This window comes from Arabidopsis thaliana, chromosome 2 (assembly GCF_000001735.4).
Source record: "Arabidopsis thaliana chromosome 2, partial sequence".
Lineage (NCBI taxonomy): Eukaryota > Viridiplantae > Streptophyta > Magnoliopsida > Brassicales > Brassicaceae > Arabidopsis > Arabidopsis thaliana.
Genome location: NC_003071.7, coordinates 8,194,461 through 8,214,097, shown reverse-complemented (window position 1 = coordinate 8,214,097; position 19,637 = coordinate 8,194,461). Strand labels below are relative to the sequence as shown.

The window sequence follows — 19,637 nt, the reverse complement described above, 5'->3', positions numbered from 1 at the left end:
GTAATGGCCGTATTAATTCAGGTAAGTATTAAACACGAATTTGATTCTCTTTGGAAGGCATAATTTATTAAATATTAGTCCTGATTAGGGGAGATGTTTTTGGGTCTAACTTTTACCTTATTAAAAAAATGTTATTTCAAAAAGAAAATCTAAAAAGACATGGCATATTGTTTCAGAGCTTTAGAGTTTGATTGGTTCTCTTGATATCACTTGCAAACTTACGTTTACGAGGGGTTGCAATTTTTTAGAGGTTAAAACCAATCATAAAAATTGTTTTAAACTGTTTATTTGATATTGCTAAATTTTAAAAGTTCTTTTCCACGAGCGTTTATGGTTGCGAATAGTAATGGATGGCATTAAAAATTACATTAAAAATAAAAAAATCAATTAAATATTATCAAACTTTACATATATTAACATAAATTCTCAAAACTCTACTTTATTATTATTATTGTTTTAAAGAAAAAAAATTAACAGCACATTTTTTTACAGAAGAGAAATAGGTCGATTTAGATTTGACGAAAATTAATAGTTATACACTTATATTCTATTAGGTCAAACAAAGTTGAATCAAATTAAAATCTGGTTTGGACTCCATTATTATTATTTTACCTCAAATTATACATACCGTATTTGAAAAGCCAAAATAATGTAATGCTAATAACAAGTAAACTATCGTGGGATTGCTTTAAGAATGAATGGAAAAGAATATATATATAAATATAGCCAATTTTCTTAAATGAAGTTGAGATATCAGCTATAATTTTTCAGGTAAAGTTTTCCAATGATAAACATGTGCTCATGTGATATTCATTCATAAGAATATATTTTGGGTGATAAAATAAATAGCTAAAGGACCTAACATGCCGTTTTAATGTATATGTGTGTGTATGTATAAATCCATCGAGTAAGTAGACACATATTAAGAAACATCTATAATTAAAATACAATTGACACCACTACATAGACCTAATTTTATTTTTGTTATATATATATATATATATATATATATATATATATTTTGCTTTGTTATTTTTTCATTCTTTCTATATAAGTAATTCAATTGTGGTATATGAGACATGTGTAGTCTTCTTGAATTTATTAGGTGGCCACTGAACCATGCTTGTGCATCTGCTTATGTACCTACCGATTTCTCGCATTTCATTATAATCAAAATATAATTTGCCCATGCTTGTTAAAAATAAATTCTTCTTTCATTTTTTCAAGATTCCAATTATCTATCAAATTAGAGTAAACAAAAAAACAAAACAGAGAGTAGAAGATCTACTATGGTAGATGGTAGATTATGTGAGCCAAATATATATATATATATATATATATATATATATATATATATTGATGTATTAAAGAATTTTGTGTTCATTTCACGTTAATAATTAGTTCTTCCTATTTTTTTGTAAATAAAGTTTAATTAATTAAAATGGTTTGGATTTGTACAGCACTTAGGCAACATAATATGAAACACAATCTAGCACTAATCTACATGTTAAACCATCATCGTTTTATGTATAAAATTAAGAAGAAAAAAATCTTGTATGACATTCTTTACCCACACTGGCAGATTATTTTAAAATTCGAAACTTCCATTCTATTTAATCCAACGAATCTATTTGAAATATATCCCTCTACTGAAAAGAAATGTTCAGTCCAAAAATACTCAGATGCTACGGAACATGAATACAAAAATGAATTTAAGATAAAGCTCACGAAAATGACAATGATATACAATATAAGAAAATTAATGCTCGTTGTTTCTGTCAACTTCATTAACTCTTTATTCTTTAGACGTGTCTCTTTGGCACATTTTGTGAAAGTGTTGATAAACCTTTAAAAGTGTTAGATTTTTCTTTTTAGGCTTGCTGAGTAATGTACCGGTTGTTGCCAACCTTATGTCTTTAGGTGAGATTCTAAGACGCTAAGGACTTATTCCAGTTTTATTTTTCTATATTTTTTAAATATATTTCTTTGAAATCTTCATTTCTCGATTTGCTTATTTAGCATATATATTGCTAGCTATCTGGCTAACGTGGGTTGTGCTAATTCTAATTCTAATTTTATAAGTTTATTCAATACATTCCTAATTAGTCGGGGGCCATTGTTTATGATTGAGTTTTGAAAGAAAAAAATAATATGAAACCTAAATAATCATTTGTTTTAAGTAAAAGTGTTAGATGTTTAAAGACCACATAAACCAGCTTTTAAACAGAGAACAAAACTTTGAGATTGGAATAGATTGAAGTGACTCGGCTAAAAAAGATTATTACTATAGACCTTAGCCTCATTGTATGTTGGAGCTTGAAAGAAAAATATGTATCAATGGACCCAAAAGGAGAAAAAATTGTAAGCAAAAAGCAAATGGAATAATATGTTTTATTTATCTTATAAGAAATTATTGGCTCTTAAAAAAAAGGAGGTTATGTATATATGCTATATGGAGCATCTTGAGAACTTTGATTTTATGTTGGATTCTTTGATTGTAACCAAAGATGGGCACTTTTGTGCCCACTTCTCACTTTCGAAACTTTTTGTTGAATTATTGGTGAGTTTCTTGTTTTTATTTTACATTATTTTATTTATTTCCTTTGATCATGATGAAAGTTCTCTCAGAAAACGCATATATTCTTCAAAGGTTTCTATGATAGAGGAATAATCATAACATTCTTTTGTCCATTTGCTCCAACTTTCATTGGACTAGCTTTCTTCTTATCCTTTATCTCTGCACTTCGATTGCTTTTTCCTCCCATCCCATGATTTGAATTAATAAAAGCTTCAATGGTTTATTAACCATTCATTGTACAAATTAGTCTGAAGCAAAAAAATCTATTTTGCTTATTGTTTCGAACTCTTGGTACGTCGAAATGTTTATTGAGTTTTGCACCCTCTATTTCACACCATTATTATGCAATTGCACGAAGTTAGTTCAACTAGTTTCTATATAGTAAACGTCTACTATATAAAAGTTTTCCTTACAAAAAGAATTGTTCATTTTTCAAATTACAAATAAAAGCCATGGACCATGGTCTAGGACTCTACTAGATTCACTCTAGGTCTGGTGACTTTGGTCACACCATACCCTAATAATACTCACCACCAGGGGACAAACGAAACGGCTAAAGCAAAAGAGCTAGCTATTATTGGGCCAATAAGCCCATTAAGCATTGTGACTCCAAACAAACACATCAAAGCCGTGAAATCTCCTACATCGTATGATCTGACACGTACTTGAAGAAACTCCCAGGCAAGTCCCTAGTAAGATTCCAATGCGTCTCTAAGCAATGGTCAATCATAATCAGCAGCTGTAAAGACTTCATAGACTCGATCGTGACTCGGTCTTTGGCAAAGCCGCTACGTGATGATCTCCATTTCATCTTCCACCACAGTCGTTCCCGTGAGCCTATATTCTTCTTCTTGTATACTTACAACACTCACAAAGAACACTCAGTAGTCAGTATCAACCACAAAACGCCCAGGCAGTTACGTACAGTTTCAAGACATCAATGGAACTATCTATTACAGAGCAAACTATAGTAGTGAATTTATGCTTGTGAGCTTCGACGTTAGGTCTGAATTATCCATATATATAAACATATACTTTCGAACTCATGCTTTCTAACAAAAATCCATACGTTCTGCAAATTACATCAACAAAAAAATGTAGTCACGTACATATACATATCTTAACTACACAGAGATAAAGAGTTTAGGTGATAAAAACAGAGCTTTCTTGCAGAAGAAGATATAGAATGGAGATGTTCTGACATGTTTACACATAGTTTCGGAAATTTCTACATAGAATCGATTTCTTCGCTTAGCATTATATCAACACACCGAACCTTAAGATTTTGCCCAAGCAGAGACTTCTTTACCCAACAGAAATTCATATCTTTGACATATTTTTGCAGTCTGCCATGTTTCAGAATAAAACTCTAATTCACTAGTTCACTACCTAATTTCATGAACTTGTAATAAAAACAGAAGCATAGTGATGACTTATTCTTTTATCTCCATCTTCTTCTCTTCTAATGTCAGTCACTTCAAAAAAGGTAACAGCAAGTACTCTGCATAAAAGAGCTGATGCAGAAATGAGAATTTATCAGTATAATGGTGATTCGATGAAACTGAAAGGCTATTTTAATTCCAAATTGGAGCGCATAAAAAGGCAGTAAAGACTCTATTTATAAACGAATCTAACCTTCCATATGAACATATAACATGAAGTTATTTCGGTTTTGCTACTCAGATCAACGGACTTAGCTCGAGCCCACAAAGTTGTTGCGAGTATAACATGACCCACAACCTGAAAAAAAATCAACAGAACGGAACAAAATGAAACCAGTACCACTCAAACGATGAATTAGCGAGTTTTCGATGGGTAAAGAAAGATTGTTACCGAGATGACTTTGCTCCATATGAATGGAGATGTGGCTCCAACTAGAATTGCAACAGCGTAAGCCATTTGAAGTAGTGTAACACATGTCCAAAACACCTGAATTTTGCAAGAAACAAAAACAGTTTTCTTTCTTCTGTAATCTTAATCCAACACTTGAGTCAAAACAATTTCTTTAGTTTAGATATCGTACCCGTTTCTGACCCAGAGTTACAGAGAATGATCGGATTCCGAATATCTTATCCCCTTCGATATCAGGTATATCCTGCATCCAACCAAAAAAGAAAACTTCTCATCAATAACAGTAGAATGCTTTACTTTAAGTATACATAGATTTAATCTTTTTCCATCTTTGTTTACCTTAAACAATGCAATAACGACAGAGAAAAAGCTCATAAACGCAGTGGCGAAAATAAGAGGCCTAGTGAACAAGATTGGTCTTCCAAACACATGTGTCTGCAACAAAGTTTCACAGCTTTAGTAATATAAAAGTGATTTTGATGAAAACAACTACAAAACATAAGGAAAATGGTTTAGTACCTGAATATGTAGATAAAAGGCGATTTGAACAATAATAGCTCGGACAGCGAGGATACACATTGCTGCAACCAATGCAAATCTTTTCCACCGTAAAAGTGGCAACTGTTTGTAGTAGAAGTAAGTTATTAAAACCTCATTAACCTAAAACTAGAAACTGCAGATTTTGATTTGAGCCAAATTCTAGTATTGAGAAACTTACTTACATTGATAGAGTATGCAGTACCGAGCATGAAACTCACAAAAAGAGCCCAGAACAATGGCCATGAACCAACAATCCACCCAAGCCAGAAACTCTATAACGATTTATAACAAACTATTTCAGTAACTTATAGAATTCTAAAAGTTGAAATTTTGTGAAAATGGCACCATACCATGATGGAGAAGGAAGCTACTATTGCAATGCCGGTGTTAACAGAATATTCTCCTGATGCCAATGGAAGATAGGGCTTGTTAACCTGCAAAAACCCACATAGAGATGATCTAGGCACTAGCTGCTATTAATCTCATCAGTCTCTCGAACTCATATGAAGAAAATTTGCATGTTACCTTATCTATTTCAACATCAGACAACTGATTTAGCCCAACTATGTAAATGTTCATCATGAGAGCTGCAACAACAGCCTGAAAACAAAACCCAATTGTTTAAACAGAGAGACGAAAAAAATGTATCTTCTTCATCGGTCATTATGTGTTATATATTCATTACCTCCAAGATGCCAGTGAAAAGTAAAGGAGATATATCAGAAACCTTCTCTACTGCTAAGAAAGATACAGATAAAATGCTAAGCACCTGCAAATCCAATCACAGAGCTAATGTTATCTCCTTGAAAACCCTGAAAGATTGCGTTTTAAAAGAGTTACATTTTTAAAGAGAAACTTAACTGTGCCAATAACTGTATGAGGCCTAGAAAACCTGTAAAACGCATCTAACGAGTCTCTAAAAGACTTCTGTTTGCTATTCGAGTCGAAAGCCTCAGGCTGACCCGCAGTGGCATTAACCCGAAATCTCGACTTATGTTTTGGATACAACAACAATGAAGATCCTTGACCATCAGGCCTAACAAGATTGTTCCTAAACTTCGGTTTTGCGACAACTTTACTCGAATCACAACGCAGAACTCGGATTTCTGCAAAATTGGGTGTATATATTGGTGTAAAGAGCTAAACAACATCAGTAACACTTCAACTATAACCAAAGAGAAGAACTTCAACTAAGTCCAACATACATTGTCTCATAAATTCCAAATTAGAAAATGTGATTCAACCAATAGAATAATGAGACTAAGATGATTGAGTATTTAATTTCAAAAACCCATAAAACCCTAACGAACCTGATAAAGAGTGGAGCTTTAGATTCTGCTTCTTCCAACAAAACCCACCAGCTGATTGATAAGTTGCATGCATGAGAAACAAAATTCAAAGTCAAGCCCAGAAATTATGCTTCTCCACACAATAACCTTTGTCACCTACTTCGATCTAGTAAACAATTCATTATAAAAATCGAAACTTTTTCCTTATTTTATATTCAGAAAAGTTCAAACTTTTTGTATGGTTCTGAATCACAAAAACGAAACCTAAACAACAAATAAAACCTGAAACCAGAAAAGGACGAGATTTACCAGCGGAAACAAGAGAAGAACTAGAGAGCAGAGACTCCATGAAATAAAGCTTCTTCCTTCACGCCAGAGAGAAAAAAAATCAAAAATCAAAGACAAAGAAGTGATCTTTGGGAATCAAAGAAGAGAAAGAAATGATTTTGAAGGAACAGAGAGCAAAAAATATGGTTTAGCATGAGAACTGTAGAATTGTGTGGGTCGAGGATGATTAATTGGTGTCATTGTTGCGTGTCTTTTTAATGATTTTGAATTATTAGATATTTAGATTAGATTTTGAAAATTATTAATTTGACTTTTTGGGAAATTTAGGGAATGTACTTATATTAGAAGAATTAGTTAGACTTTTTTAGGAATTTAAAACTTACAAGTTAATAGATTAAGCAAAAAATGTGGTGTAGATTTGCCACTTGTTTCTAGTTTAAAAAAAATCTGACTGACGGACGAGGAAAAGTATCACGTGTTGTCCTTTTTAGTTTTGTTACCAACCAAAAGTATTGTGCCTGAAATTAAATAGAGTGAAACATATGGGGCAAAATAAAATATATGTTTTCTGTCTTTTAGACAAGGGAGGAATCGGCATTTACGGTTACTACGGTTAATGTTTTCTTAATTACCGGTTATAAATTTTTCCTAATCTTAATCGAGTCATATTCGATTAAAACAGTTACTTATAACTATGGTTTTATGGTTTAATGCTCAAAAATATGGTGGGATAATCATCTAATTTAATTAATTTAGTTAAGTGATCAAATTGGTGTAAAATCTAACAAACCAATTTATAGATTTAAGGTTGTCTGAACCAATTTGGTCTAATCAAGTAATTTTTTTCGTTTAAAATACACATGAACTCAATAAAATCGCAAAAATATTTCAAATTTCAAAATCTGATTATGGTTTTTTGTATTTTTTACAGTTTGGGGATTTTAATTTTTTTTTCACATTTTATCTATTGTTTTTACTTCGTGTATACATTCCGGTTAGTTCAAATTCGGTTCGGTTCGGTTTAGTTAAGATATTCAGTCATACGGATTAGAACAAAAATGTTCGTAACGCATCATCTGGAAAGGCCAATCTTGTGCCGATAGGGACGAGTCCCTTTTACGGCCATTCAAAATCTCAACTTCAACCCAAAGGCGCTAACTTTCACTCACTCTTCTTCTCCTTCAATCCCAATTTCGGATAACGTCTTTCAATGGACGGAGCACTCTTCCCTCACAAACCTCCATACCCAATTCAATCCAAGAGACCTCCACCATCTCAATCCTCTAACCAATCTATCAAATTCAGTTCCGCTACTCTTCACTTACCTCCTCCTTCTCCTCCTTCTTTCCCTCTCGATTCTCTTCTTCACCATCTCGTTCACCTCTCTTCCCCGCCTCCTAGACACTCCAACTCCGCCGCCGCTCGTTTCCCTTCTCTCGAAGTCTCGACTGATTCATCATCGTCGAAACCCATTCTGGGTATTGAAATTGAGAACGAGAGAAATGGGTCTTTGAAACTCTTGTGTAAGAAAGAAGTTGTCTTGGTTAATTCCATTGTTGAACAGCCTTTGACTGGTTTGAGTAGGTTTTTTGATTCTGTGAAATCGGAATTGCTTAGAACTGATTTGGTTAGTTTGGTTAAGGGTCTAGATGATTCTGGGCATTGGGAAAGAGCTGTTTTTTTGTTTGAATGGTTAGTTTTGTCTTCAAATTCTGGAGCTTTGAAGCTAGATCATCAAGTTATCGAAATCTTTGTTAGGATTTTAGGTAGAGAATCTCAGTACTCTGTTGCAGCTAAGTTGCTCGATAAAATTCCTCTACAAGAATATCTCCTCGATGTTCGGGCTTACACGACGATCTTACATGCGTATTCACGGACTGGGAAGTATGAAAAGGCTATCGATTTGTTTGAGAGGATGAAAGAGATGGGTCCTTCACCTACTTTGGTGACTTACAATGTGATTCTCGATGTTTTCGGGAAAATGGGTCGATCTTGGCGGAAAATTCTAGGGGTTTTAGATGAAATGAGAAGCAAAGGATTGAAGTTTGATGAGTTTACTTGTAGTACTGTGCTCTCTGCTTGTGCAAGAGAAGGTTTGTTAAGAGAGGCCAAGGAGTTTTTCGCTGAACTTAAGTCATGCGGCTATGAACCTGGTACTGTTACGTACAATGCTTTGTTGCAAGTTTTTGGTAAAGCAGGAGTTTATACAGAAGCGTTGAGTGTTTTGAAAGAGATGGAGGAAAATAGCTGCCCAGCAGATTCTGTGACATATAATGAGCTTGTTGCTGCTTATGTTAGAGCTGGTTTTAGCAAGGAAGCTGCTGGTGTCATTGAGATGATGACGAAAAAGGGTGTAATGCCGAACGCAATCACTTATACTACAGTGATAGATGCATATGGAAAGGCGGGAAAGGAGGACGAGGCTTTGAAGCTGTTTTATAGTATGAAAGAAGCTGGTTGTGTTCCGAATACTTGCACCTACAATGCAGTGCTTAGTCTGTTGGGGAAGAAGTCGAGATCCAACGAAATGATAAAGATGTTATGTGATATGAAGTCTAATGGATGTTCCCCTAATCGTGCCACTTGGAACACAATGCTTGCTCTGTGTGGGAATAAGGGTATGGATAAGTTTGTGAACCGGGTGTTCCGTGAAATGAAGAGCTGCGGATTTGAACCTGATAGGGACACATTCAACACGCTGATCAGTGCCTATGGGCGATGTGGTTCAGAGGTTGATGCATCGAAAATGTATGGTGAGATGACAAGAGCAGGGTTCAACGCTTGCGTTACGACTTACAACGCGTTACTTAATGCCTTGGCAAGAAAAGGAGATTGGAGATCAGGCGAAAATGTGATTTCCGACATGAAAAGTAAAGGTTTCAAACCTACTGAAACATCTTATTCCTTGATGCTTCAGTGTTATGCTAAAGGAGGGAACTATCTAGGGATAGAGAGAATCGAGAATAGGATAAAGGAGGGCCAAATATTCCCGAGCTGGATGCTTTTGAGAACATTACTCCTCGCAAACTTTAAATGCCGAGCACTAGCAGGATCAGAGAGAGCATTCACATTGTTTAAAAAGCACGGATACAAACCCGACATGGTGATTTTCAACTCAATGCTCTCCATTTTCACGAGGAACAACATGTACGATCAAGCAGAGGGGATTCTCGAGTCTATCCGCGAGGATGGGCTAAGCCCGGATCTTGTAACCTACAACAGCCTGATGGACATGTACGTAAGAAGAGGAGAGTGTTGGAAAGCCGAAGAAATCCTCAAGACTCTAGAAAAATCGCAGTTAAAACCGGACCTGGTCTCTTACAACACGGTGATCAAAGGTTTCTGCAGAAGAGGGTTGATGCAAGAAGCGGTTAGGATGCTGTCTGAGATGACAGAGCGGGGAATCAGACCGTGCATTTTCACTTACAACACGTTTGTTTCGGGTTACACGGCGATGGGAATGTTTGCAGAGATAGAAGATGTGATTGAGTGCATGGCGAAGAATGATTGCAGACCAAATGAGCTGACTTTTAAAATGGTAGTAGATGGTTATTGCAGAGCAGGGAAGTATAGTGAAGCTATGGATTTTGTGTCCAAGATTAAGACCTTTGATCCTTGCTTCGATGATCAGTCTATTCAACGGCTTGCTCTCCGAGTACGTGAGAATTTAGAATCCTAAATCAATTATATATTTTTCTTTTTTTCTTTTGTAGATTTGGGTTTCTTCTTTTTTTGTATTGAATTTATATTTCATTCACTTTAAATTAATCAAAACTTTGAAGATGAATAACTAAAAGATAATAATACATGTTTCTACTCTTTAAAGAAGATTTACAAGGCTTCACTTTTTAGTAGTTTTTGAGATCGAAAGTAGAAAAAGACTATTATATTTTGTGAAAAAAACTCTCCCGAAACCCTAAAACCTCAAGCTCTCGCCCGCAAGGAAATCATGTAGTGTTTGGCGATAACTACCGATCGTGTCTCTCTTACATTCCTCGGGACCAGATTTTTACTTTCGTTCCTTTTTGCTCTCTGTTTCCGTTTTGGATTTTCACCTTATATATTTGCTATGGACTAATTCTATATTTTGATTTAATATCTTAAAAGAAGAAGCTATGAATCTTCAATTTGCACACTTGATTTTTTTGTACTTGTAAGAACGAGAGTCCATGTCTAAAAAGACACTTGAAACCGACAACAGTGTGTTTTGGTTCATTACCAACATGCTCAAGTTCAAAAAAAGTCAAAAACCGATTGTTTCACTTTTAGTTATAGGTTTTGATTGGTAACGTGCAAAATCGTCTAATGGTGTTTTCTAATGCATTTCTGCAAGAATTTTACCAATCATAATTTTTTGCCTAATGCTCTAGAAAACGCAAAAACATAAATTTAAGTTTTTGCATAAAGGAAAAAACCCGAAAAAACCGCGATCTATTTTAAATTTGGCCGTTTAATATCTCTATTATTAAATTTGGAATAAAAATACCTAACTTAATTTTGGTTGCCTTTTAAAACCTTCATTTGATAAAATTTGATAAAATACCATTCCCGAGTTAACGGCTGTTAATTTTGCTAACGGAAACACTAACTGCGGTTAAAACTTAACTCATGGTTTTTGCGTAAATATATAAGATCTCTTTCACAACTTTACAAGTATTTTGTCTTAGTCTAGTGGTTGAATGTAGGCTGTGTAGCCCATCTATTCTCCATAACCTCTGTTGGCTATTTTAATTTTTTTTCCGTTTTCTTTTGGAAACACAAAAAGACCATTACACGTTCTGGGTAATTCTTAAAACGCTGAGATCGGTAGACCAGCCATGTTTATGGGGCTTTTCAACCTTGTTTCCTCCAATTGAAGCATTGACTTTGCAGTCTCAAAACTGGGAAACGGATCTTTGTGTTTGATAACATAATTAATGTTATCAAATTTTTCATTGAGGTCGTTGAGCATGTATATGACAAGATTGCGCTCAGAATGGCAAGCAGATCTGAAATTGACTTGAGCTTTTGGCAGTAAGCTTGAATGGATTGGTCACCAATTTCAGTTGAGCGGAGTTCATTATCGAGCTGGATTGCTCTCGCCTCTTTGTTATTGCAAAATTGATTCTCGATACGAACCCAAATGTCTCTTGCAGATCCACCAGTTTCGATCCAAGATCAAAGAAAAAAAAAAGAAAAAAAAAGAAAAAATCAAAGGTCAGTTTCGATCCAAGATCAAAGAAAAAAAAAAGAAAAAAGAAAAAAATTAAAAAACTTTTGTATGTACGTAAAGGGGAACTCGAACCCAGGTGAATAGAAAAGTCAGGCAACGTTAAACCACTCGACTTAGACACCATTTTTAATTTTTTGAAAAGATATCTTATATATATACGCAAAAACCATGGTTAAAGTTTTAACCACAGTTAGTGTTTACGTTAGCAATGTTAACAGGCGTTAACTCGGGAATGTTATTTTATCAATTTTTATTAAATGAAGGTTTTAAAAGGCAATCAAAATTAAGTTAGGTATTTTTATTCCAAATTTAATACTAGAGGTATTAAACGGCCAAATTTCAAATAGATCGCGGTTTTTTCGAGTTTTTTCCCTTTTGCATAATAAAAAAGAAATTATAGTGGATATGCATAAAAGAATGAAGAATTAAGTATCTATGCATGCATTTTTCTTAATTGGGTGGGTAAGAGAGAGAGTAATGTTTTTAGAATTTTGCCCTTGTCAAAGAGAAAGAGTTGAAAATGAAAGAGAAGAAAAAAAAAAGAAGAAGTTCAACGTTTATGATAACTCATAAGTTACCGGTGATAAACAAATTAGCATGATAAATAAAAAAACTAATGCATAAATTAACATGTTACGAGAATAGATAATTGTTAATCTATTAGTTACCGATTGTTAACATGATATATATAAAAAAAAACTGGTTATGTATAATAGTTATCTATAATAGCATACAATTTACCACTTTAAAAGACATGTTAGGGTGATAACTAAATTGTTAATGTAAAAAAACAATAATAATTAAATTATCAAAATAAATAAATATGTTATTATATAATATATATTATATAATACAAGATTTAACACGAGAAACATGTTTTTGACGTAAAATGAATAGTGCTTTCACGTTGTTACTGTTTTTAAAGACATGTTTATCATACTAATCAAATAATTAACTACCTAAACTTGTTACCGCCAAAACTCATCTTTTATTGTTGCATATAAATATTTTATCTTAGTATTTTTCTTGTTAACATGTATATGTGACGAAGGGTATTTTTGGCATTACTATGAGTCAGATGAAAGAGAACTAAATAACAAATCTTCATGGTTATATTCTTTATTTTTCATTCTTCTGAGCATATCAATTAAATTGACCCTAATAAAAATACACATGAATCTTTATTAGACAAATAAACTAGTTTTCACCTGTTTTTTTGCGTAATACATTAATTTTTTTTATTTTCTCAATATAAAACTATCAATCATCAGTATTTAATTGAATAAGAGAAACAACTCAAACAAGTATTAACCAACAATTAATGGTTTCTTACCAACGGCAACAAGTCATTAACTCCATTTTTGTCAACTGTTTTAATAGTCATTAATTCTACTTTTATGGCCAATAGTTATTGTTACATATAAAACGTTAATATATTTTATTTATTTCATTAGTTACAAAATTTATTTGTTCACAAACGTAAATTAAGCATTCATATTTGTAGGTTGTAGTTCATCATAAAAAAAAAAAATACAAAGCATTTATTAAAAAAATAAAATCACTTGTTATGGATTCTCCACTTGCAACCCCATCTCCTTCCAACACATCCAAAACCAGAGAGGTAAGTATCATGGATTCTCCATCTATATTATTGCATGCAAGTTGTACTATTTTTAGAAGCTTCAAATATGTAGTATTTATTTTTTTGAATTTAATATGTGAAATACTGTAGTCCTCTAATCAATGGTCGGATCACATGCATCAAGTATGGCTAGAGATATATGATCGTGAGCTAAAATTGGATGGTTACGTAGTGATTAAAATCTTGATTTTCAATATATATTGTTTAGAGTTTGTAGTGATAATTTCAAACTAACTGTTTTGATAAAATGATGTTAATATAGGAGATCACCGACGCCGTGCGTATAAAGAAACATCCTCTAGTGTGTTGCGATCTCATGCAAAGTGTGTTGAGAAATTGTAAAATTGGAGATAAATCGGTCCAGTCACCAATAGATTGGTTGATTAATTATGTTGATGTTGATTATGCGTATAATGTTAACTATTCTTTAGTTTTCCGTGTAGGTATTTGCATTAGAGCAATTTACTGTCTTTTAACAACCATCTCCATCCAGTTTTTCTTTAATGGTTGAGTGGGCAAAGGTATATAAACCGTATACCAAAAATTGTGCCAAAGGGAGTGTGGGACACTATCAAGAGATTCTTCTAAACATGAAGGAAGATGAGGTACCTAACAAAATCTCATCTCTGTCATTATGCATTTGTTTTATATTAAATATTTAGATTATATTTTTTCAGATTAAATGGCAGCCTTATAGCAAAGTTGAATTTCTCGAGGAATACACCTCTCAATTGAGTATGGTATTTGCACATGTTCCATGCATCTGTTTTAACACCATCGCATACAACCGAACTATTTGGAAAAGCCACCAAATAGTTCTCCGATTAGGAATGACGAGACCTTGGAATGAGAGAGCCTCCAAACAAGTGGCATGAAAGCAGTAGGTGGGTTGACCATTCACATGTCACTGAGCTGGTCGAGACCTTGCCAGAAGAAACCAGTAGATCGGTTGATGCAAATGTGATTTTTTTTTTTTTTCTAACACAAATGAATTTGGTTCTCACTTTACTTGATTTAACAGTTGGAGTCCTCGGATGAAAATCACAAGGAAGCAAATGAAGAGGAGGGAGCGAATGAAACGGTGGGAGCGAATGAAGAAGAGGGAGCGAATGAATCAGTATGTCATTCTCAATAATGCAAATGAATTTGGTTTTGTAACATATACTCTAAGATATTAGGAAACTAAATATTAATAACTGGCAGGAAAGAAGCGATCTTTGACTTCTTAAAAGAGGAAGAGATAAAATACTAACAGATAGATTTACTCCATCTTCTCGCACCAGAAACATGGAGGGGAACAAGAAACAAAAATTACGCTTGATAGCCTCGTTTCCTCCAAAATCGAGGAGATGATAGATTTTGGAGGCTATCAAGAAACAAGCGTGGCCTATCGATTTTGGAGGAAACGAGGCTATCAAGCGGAATTTTTGTTTCTTGTTCCCCTGCATGTTTCTGGTGCGAAAAAGATGGAGTACATCTATCGGTTGGTTTTAATTTTCCTTCACTTCTAAGTAGTTCGTCTCTTCCTCTTTTAAGAAGTCGAAGATCACTTCTTTCCTGCCAGTTATTAATATTTAGTTTTCTAATATCCTAGAGTATATGTTACAAAACCAAATTCATTTGTATTATTGAGAATGACTAACTGTTTCATTCGCTCCCTCTTGTTCATTCACTCCCATCGTTTCATTCGCTCCCTCCTCTTCATTCGCTTCCTTGTGATTTTCATCCAAGGACTCCAGCTGTTAAATCAAGTAAAGTGAGAACCAAATTCATTTGTATTAGAAAAAAAAAAAAAAGACAATTCACATTTGCATCAGCCGATTTACTGGTTTTCTCCGGCAAAGTCTCGACCACCTCAGTGACATGTGAATGGTCAACCCATCTATTGCTTTCATTCCACTTGTTTGGTGGCTCTCCCATCTCCAAGGTCTCGTCATTCCTAATCGGAAAACTATTTAGTGGCTCTCCCAAATAGTTCGGTTGTATGCGATGGTGTTAAAGCAGATGCATGGAACATGTGCAAATACCATACTCAATTGAGAGGTGTATTCCTTGGGCAATATAACTTTGCTATATGGCTGCCACTTAATCTGAAAAAATATAATCTAAGTATTTAATATAGAACAAATGCATATGACAAAGAGATGAAATTTTGTTAGGTACCTCATCTTCCTTCATGTCTACAAGCATCTCTTGATAGTGTCCCCCACTTCTGTTGGCACAATTTTTGGTATACGGTTTATATATCTTTGCCCACTCAACCATTAAAGGAAAACTGGATGGAAATAGTTGTTGAAAGATAGTAAATCGCTCTAATGCAAATACCTACACGAAAAAATAAAAAACAATTAACATTATACAAATAATCAACATCAACATAATTAGTTTTTGTTTCACATAAAAACTTTACTTGCAGAGCAAAGACAAAACCGCAGAAAAATGTGGTTTGACCTTTAGTAAAAGCCTTCTTCCATTTGCATAAAGCGTCTTTTAGGATAGTTGAAGATGATGTCTACCCTCTAAACACACAAGATTATATGGCAGACACCACCCAAAACCAAGGCGTAACACAAACACGTAACAGTGTACAAACTTCTTCTAGACGTGCAAGGCAACCTCGAAGAAGGTCTATCATTGAAAGCGTGATCGAAAATAGTGGAAACTTTATTACGGAGTATCGTGAAAGACGGGGTGTTGTACTTTTGTATCAAGATGTTATTAACGCTCTTAGACGTCTTGATGTCCCGAAGCGTACACCATTCTGGCGGGCTGCAGTACGATGTCTTGCTCAAGCCAACTATGCATCGGCTTTTGTTGCTCTAGAAGAAGAGGAAAATATTGATTGGCTTGAAGCTATTACTGGATTCAGCAAAGACGGAGAACGTTTCGATGAGCAAGAATTGGGTTTTGGATGCAATGGTTTCATGATAAATTCAAGTTTCTAATGTTTTTAAATCAATAAAACTGATTCTAATACACTCATTTGGTAAAACCAAAAAAATCTCATAAGAAACTTACAGGATATTTTGTGTAAACCGGATAGATAAACTAAACCGGTAAGGTAAAATTAAGAAACCGGTCTGGTTAAAGATGGAAAAGGAGAGGCACTGAGAAGAGCCGAGTCATCGACCGACCGAATCATCTCTCTTCTTCTTCTTCTCCTCCTCTTAGAAGTGGGCGGTGGAGACTTCCATTACCTACAAATATCAGATTCCTCTTTTCTTCGCTCGATTCCATTTCAAAATCTGTTCTTCTATCTCCTGTTCCTGAAGAAGACGATTTCTGGGTTTGTCTAAAGTTTGGAACTTTTTTCCTGTGGAGACTTCGATTACCTACAGATATCAGATTCCTCGATTCAAAATCAAACTTTGTTCTTCTGGGTCTCTTCTCCTGTTGCTGAGGAAGAAGATTAGTGGGCTTAAGCTTTATTTTGTGGGTGTGTATGCAAAATCAAATGGAGTGGGATAGTGATTCCGATCTCAGCGGTGGAGATGAAGTGGCGGAGGATGGATGGTTCGGTGGAGATAACGGAGCGATTCCGTTTCCGGTAGGTAGTCTTCCTGGCACGGCGCCGTGTGGGTTTGTGGTCAGCGATGCTCTTGAACCTGACAACCCTATCATTTATGTTAACACTGTTTTTGAGATTGTTACTGGTTATCGAGCTGAAGAAGTTATTGGTCGAAATTGGTGAGTTTGCTCTTCTTGACTTTTACCCTAAATTTGTGGTGTTGATTTTGTTTTACTGTAGCGAATTTTGTCTCATTTGTGGTATTGGTACGATGTTACTAGAAAGCTTTGTTGAAAGCTGTTTTGACAGAAAGAAATTTATATTTCGATTCATTATTATGGTTCTTGTTGATTATGTTAGGTATTATTAGCTAGAACCATTTTGGAATCATGGGTTGGTTATTGAATTAGAAGTTTGTTGTGGAGGAACTAAGCTATAATGTGAGGTTCAGTTTGTAATGTTTCCTATGTCTGTGGATTAGTGTTTAGGAACTCGAACTTTGATAGTTTTTCACATGTCTTGATTGGTTTATGAAAGCCTTGGGATTATTGATTTTTGTAATATTGAATTGTAATGCGTTTTTGTCTAAGTATATATGTTTCTGTTGAATATGTTTCTCTTGGGTTTTAGCGGCTTTTGATCTGGTATTCCATGTTAATTATGCATATAGTTTAGTCTTTGTTCAATACTTGTGTGTGAGGAATTGTTCGCCAAAGTACTGTATCTGTTTAGTTGTTAGTTATCTATTCGATGAATTGAATAGGAGGGTCTTGTATCTGATTTGTGCTGTTGTTTTTTATTTGGCAGCCGTTTCTTGCAATGTAGAGGGCCATTTACTAAAAGAAGGCATCCAATGGTAGATTCTACAATTGTAGCGAAGATGCGACAATGTCTAGAAAATGGCATCGAGTTTCAAGGCGAGTTGCTCAACTTTCGGAAAGATGGATCTCCCTTGATGAACAAGCTGCGTCTAGTCCCTATCCGTGAAGAAGACGAAATCACTCATTTCATAGGCGTTCTCTTATTTACAGATGCAAAAATTGATCTTGGCCCATCTCCTGATTTATCTGCAAAAGAAATTCCTAGAATATCTCGCTCATTTACTTCTGCTTTACCAATCGGAGAGCGTAATGTTTCTCGTGGACTCTGTGGGATATTCGAACTGAGTGATGAAGTAATAGCTATCAAGATATTGTCACAGTTGACTCCTGGTGATATTGCATCGGTTGGTTGTGTATGTAGGCGGCTCAATGAGTTGACAAAGAATGATGATGTGTGGAGAATGGTCTGTCAAAACACATGGGGTACCGAGGCAACACGTGTTCTTGAGAGTGTTCCCGGTGCAAAAAGGATTGGTTGGGTGCGACTGGCCCGAGAGTTCACCACTCACGAAGCAACAGCATGGAGGAAGTTTTCAGTTGGAGGTACTGTTGAGCCTTCTCGGTGTAATTTCAGCGCATGTGCAGTTGGGAACAGGATTGTTATCTTTGGCGGGGAAGGTGTGAATATGCAGCCGATGAATGATACATTTGTGTTGGACCTTGGCTCGAGTAGTCCCGAGTGGAAATCTGTTCTGGTCAGCTCTCCTCCTCCGGGTCGCTGGGGTCACACACTTTCTTGTGTCAACGGTTCCCGTTTAGTAGTGTTTGGAGGTTACGGGAGCCACGGATTACTCAATGATGTGTTCTTATTAGACCTTGATGCAGACCCACCAAGCTGGAGGGAAGTATCCGGATTGGCCCCTCCAATACCAAGATCATGGCACAGTTCGTGCACACTTGATGGCACTAAGCTGATTGTATCTGGTGGTTGTGCTGATTCAGGAGCTCTACTCAGCGATACATTCCTGCTTGACCTATCGATGGATATACCTGCTTGGAGGGAGATACCGGTTCCATGGACTCCCCCATCTCGCCTCGGGCATACTCTAACTGTCTATGGTGACCGCAAGATTCTTATGTTTGGCGGTCTAGCTAAAAACGGTACTTTGAGATTCCGCTCTAACGATGTATACACGATGGATCTTAGCGAGGATGAACCGAGTTGGAGACCTGTGATTGGGTATGGATCTAGCCTCCCCGGAGGCATGGCAGCTCCACCACCAAGGCTGGACCATGTGGCAATCAGCCTTCCCGGTGGTAGAATCTTGATCTTTGGTGGTTCGGTTGCAGGGCTTGACTCGGCTTCTCAGCTTTATCTTCTTGATCCAAATGAGGAGAAACCGGCATGGAGAATACTGAATGTTCAGGGAGGTCCGCCGAGGTTTGCATGGGGACACACAACATGTGTGGTCGGAGGAACTCGATTGGTCGTATTAGGTGGTCAGACCGGTGAAGAGTGGATGTTAAATGAAGCACATGAACTGTTACTAGCAACTTCTACCACTGCAAGTACTTGATCAAGTGATGAAGTTAAAAAGGCATTTAGATGTGTTGGACAAAAGATCTATACATTGATCAAAAACATGTTCATATTGTCTGTACATGGTGAGTTTGATACGTCCATGTTTTGTTCATCTGTTGACTTAATGTTTTTTTTTTGTATATGCAATATTACGAATTGGATTGTACATAACGTCTTTTGTAGTGCAAGTGGCCAAATGATCTAAATCCAAACCTTTTTTTTTGTCCTCCCAAAATGTTTCATGTCTGATTGAAATCAAAATTATTGTGTTTAGGGTTTAGATCTTTTCTCCACGGATCATATAATAATTGTTTTTTTTTTTGAAG

The 19,637-nt window shown here is 35.3% G+C and overlaps 5 protein-coding genes and 2 long non-coding RNA genes across 9 annotated transcripts; 3 read left to right on the top strand and 4 right to left on the bottom strand.

The window, feature by feature from the left end:
* Positions 1 to 3,584: 3,584 nt before the first annotated feature.
* HPT1 (homogentisate phytyltransferase 1) lies at positions 3,585 to 6,899 on the bottom strand. Of its 2 annotated transcripts, NM_179653.4 has the most exons (13): positions 6,568 to 6,899; positions 6,280 to 6,330; positions 5,831 to 6,075; positions 5,655 to 5,738; positions 5,495 to 5,569; positions 5,320 to 5,403; positions 5,152 to 5,241; positions 4,949 to 5,050; positions 4,769 to 4,864; positions 4,602 to 4,673; positions 4,412 to 4,507; positions 4,214 to 4,318; positions 3,585 to 4,092 (listed from the first exon to the last, which is right to left on the bottom strand). In NM_179653.4, the coding sequence occupies exons 1-13, from the start codon at positions 6,605 to 6,607 to the stop codon at positions 4,051 to 4,053; spliced, it is 1,182 nt and encodes a 393-aa protein (NP_849984.1). In that variant the 5' UTR covers positions 6,608 to 6,899; the 3' UTR covers positions 3,585 to 4,050. The 2 variants fall into 2 exon arrangements, with proteins under 2 accessions (NP_849984.1, NP_001325303.1); NM_001335615.1 differs by having other exon boundaries at positions 3,612 to 4,092; positions 4,412 to 4,673; positions 6,568 to 6,778.
* Positions 6,900 to 7,619: 720 nt separating this feature from the next.
* Positions 7,620 to 10,393, top strand: AT2G18940 (Tetratricopeptide repeat (TPR)-like superfamily protein). The gene has a single exon (NM_127451.2). It carries the CDS (start codon positions 7,757 to 7,759, stop codon positions 10,223 to 10,225), a length of 2,469 nt encoding a protein of 822 aa, NP_179484.1. The 5' UTR covers positions 7,620 to 7,756; the 3' UTR covers positions 10,226 to 10,393.
* A 700-nt stretch (positions 10,394 to 11,093) lies between these two features.
* Positions 11,094 to 11,882, bottom strand: AT2G18938 (uncharacterized protein; the record flags this gene model as incomplete). Its single annotated transcript, NM_001124872.2, has 1 exon — positions 11,094 to 11,882. One exon carries the CDS (start codon positions 11,880 to 11,882, stop codon positions 11,517 to 11,519), a length of 366 nt encoding a protein of 121 aa, NP_001118344.1. The 3' UTR covers positions 11,094 to 11,516.
* Positions 11,883 to 14,165: 2,283 nt separating this feature from the next.
* Positions 14,166 to 14,857, bottom strand: AT2G07095. Its single transcript, NR_140190.1, has 2 exons — positions 14,665 to 14,857; positions 14,166 to 14,320 (listed from the first exon to the last, which is right to left on the bottom strand). It is a non-coding gene; the product is annotated as an other RNA (long non-coding RNA).
* A 1,080-nt stretch (positions 14,858 to 15,937) lies between these two features.
* On the top strand, positions 15,938 to 16,345 carry AT2G18920 (uncharacterized protein; the record flags this gene model as incomplete). Its single annotated transcript, NM_127449.1, has 1 exon — positions 15,938 to 16,345. One exon carries the CDS (start codon positions 15,938 to 15,940, stop codon positions 16,343 to 16,345), a length of 408 nt encoding a protein of 135 aa, NP_179482.1.
* AT2G18917 lies at positions 15,995 to 16,984 on the bottom strand. The gene is made up of 2 exons (NR_140636.1): positions 16,419 to 16,984; positions 15,995 to 16,259 (listed from the first exon to the last, which is right to left on the bottom strand). It is a non-coding gene; the product is annotated as an other RNA (long non-coding RNA).
* On the top strand, positions 16,615 to 19,586 carry LKP2 (LOV KELCH protein 2). 2 transcript variants are annotated; one of them, NM_179652.2, is made up of 2 exons: positions 16,615 to 17,087; positions 17,716 to 19,586. In NM_179652.2, the coding sequence occupies exons 1-2, from the start codon at positions 16,843 to 16,845 to the stop codon at positions 19,304 to 19,306; spliced, it is 1,836 nt and encodes a 611-aa protein (NP_849983.1). In that variant the 5' UTR covers positions 16,615 to 16,842; the 3' UTR covers positions 19,307 to 19,586. The 2 variants fall into 2 exon arrangements, with proteins under 2 accessions (NP_849983.1, NP_565444.2); NM_127448.2 differs by having other exon boundaries at positions 16,824 to 17,077; positions 17,736 to 19,526.
* The last annotated feature ends 51 nt before the right edge of the window (positions 19,587 to 19,637 follow it).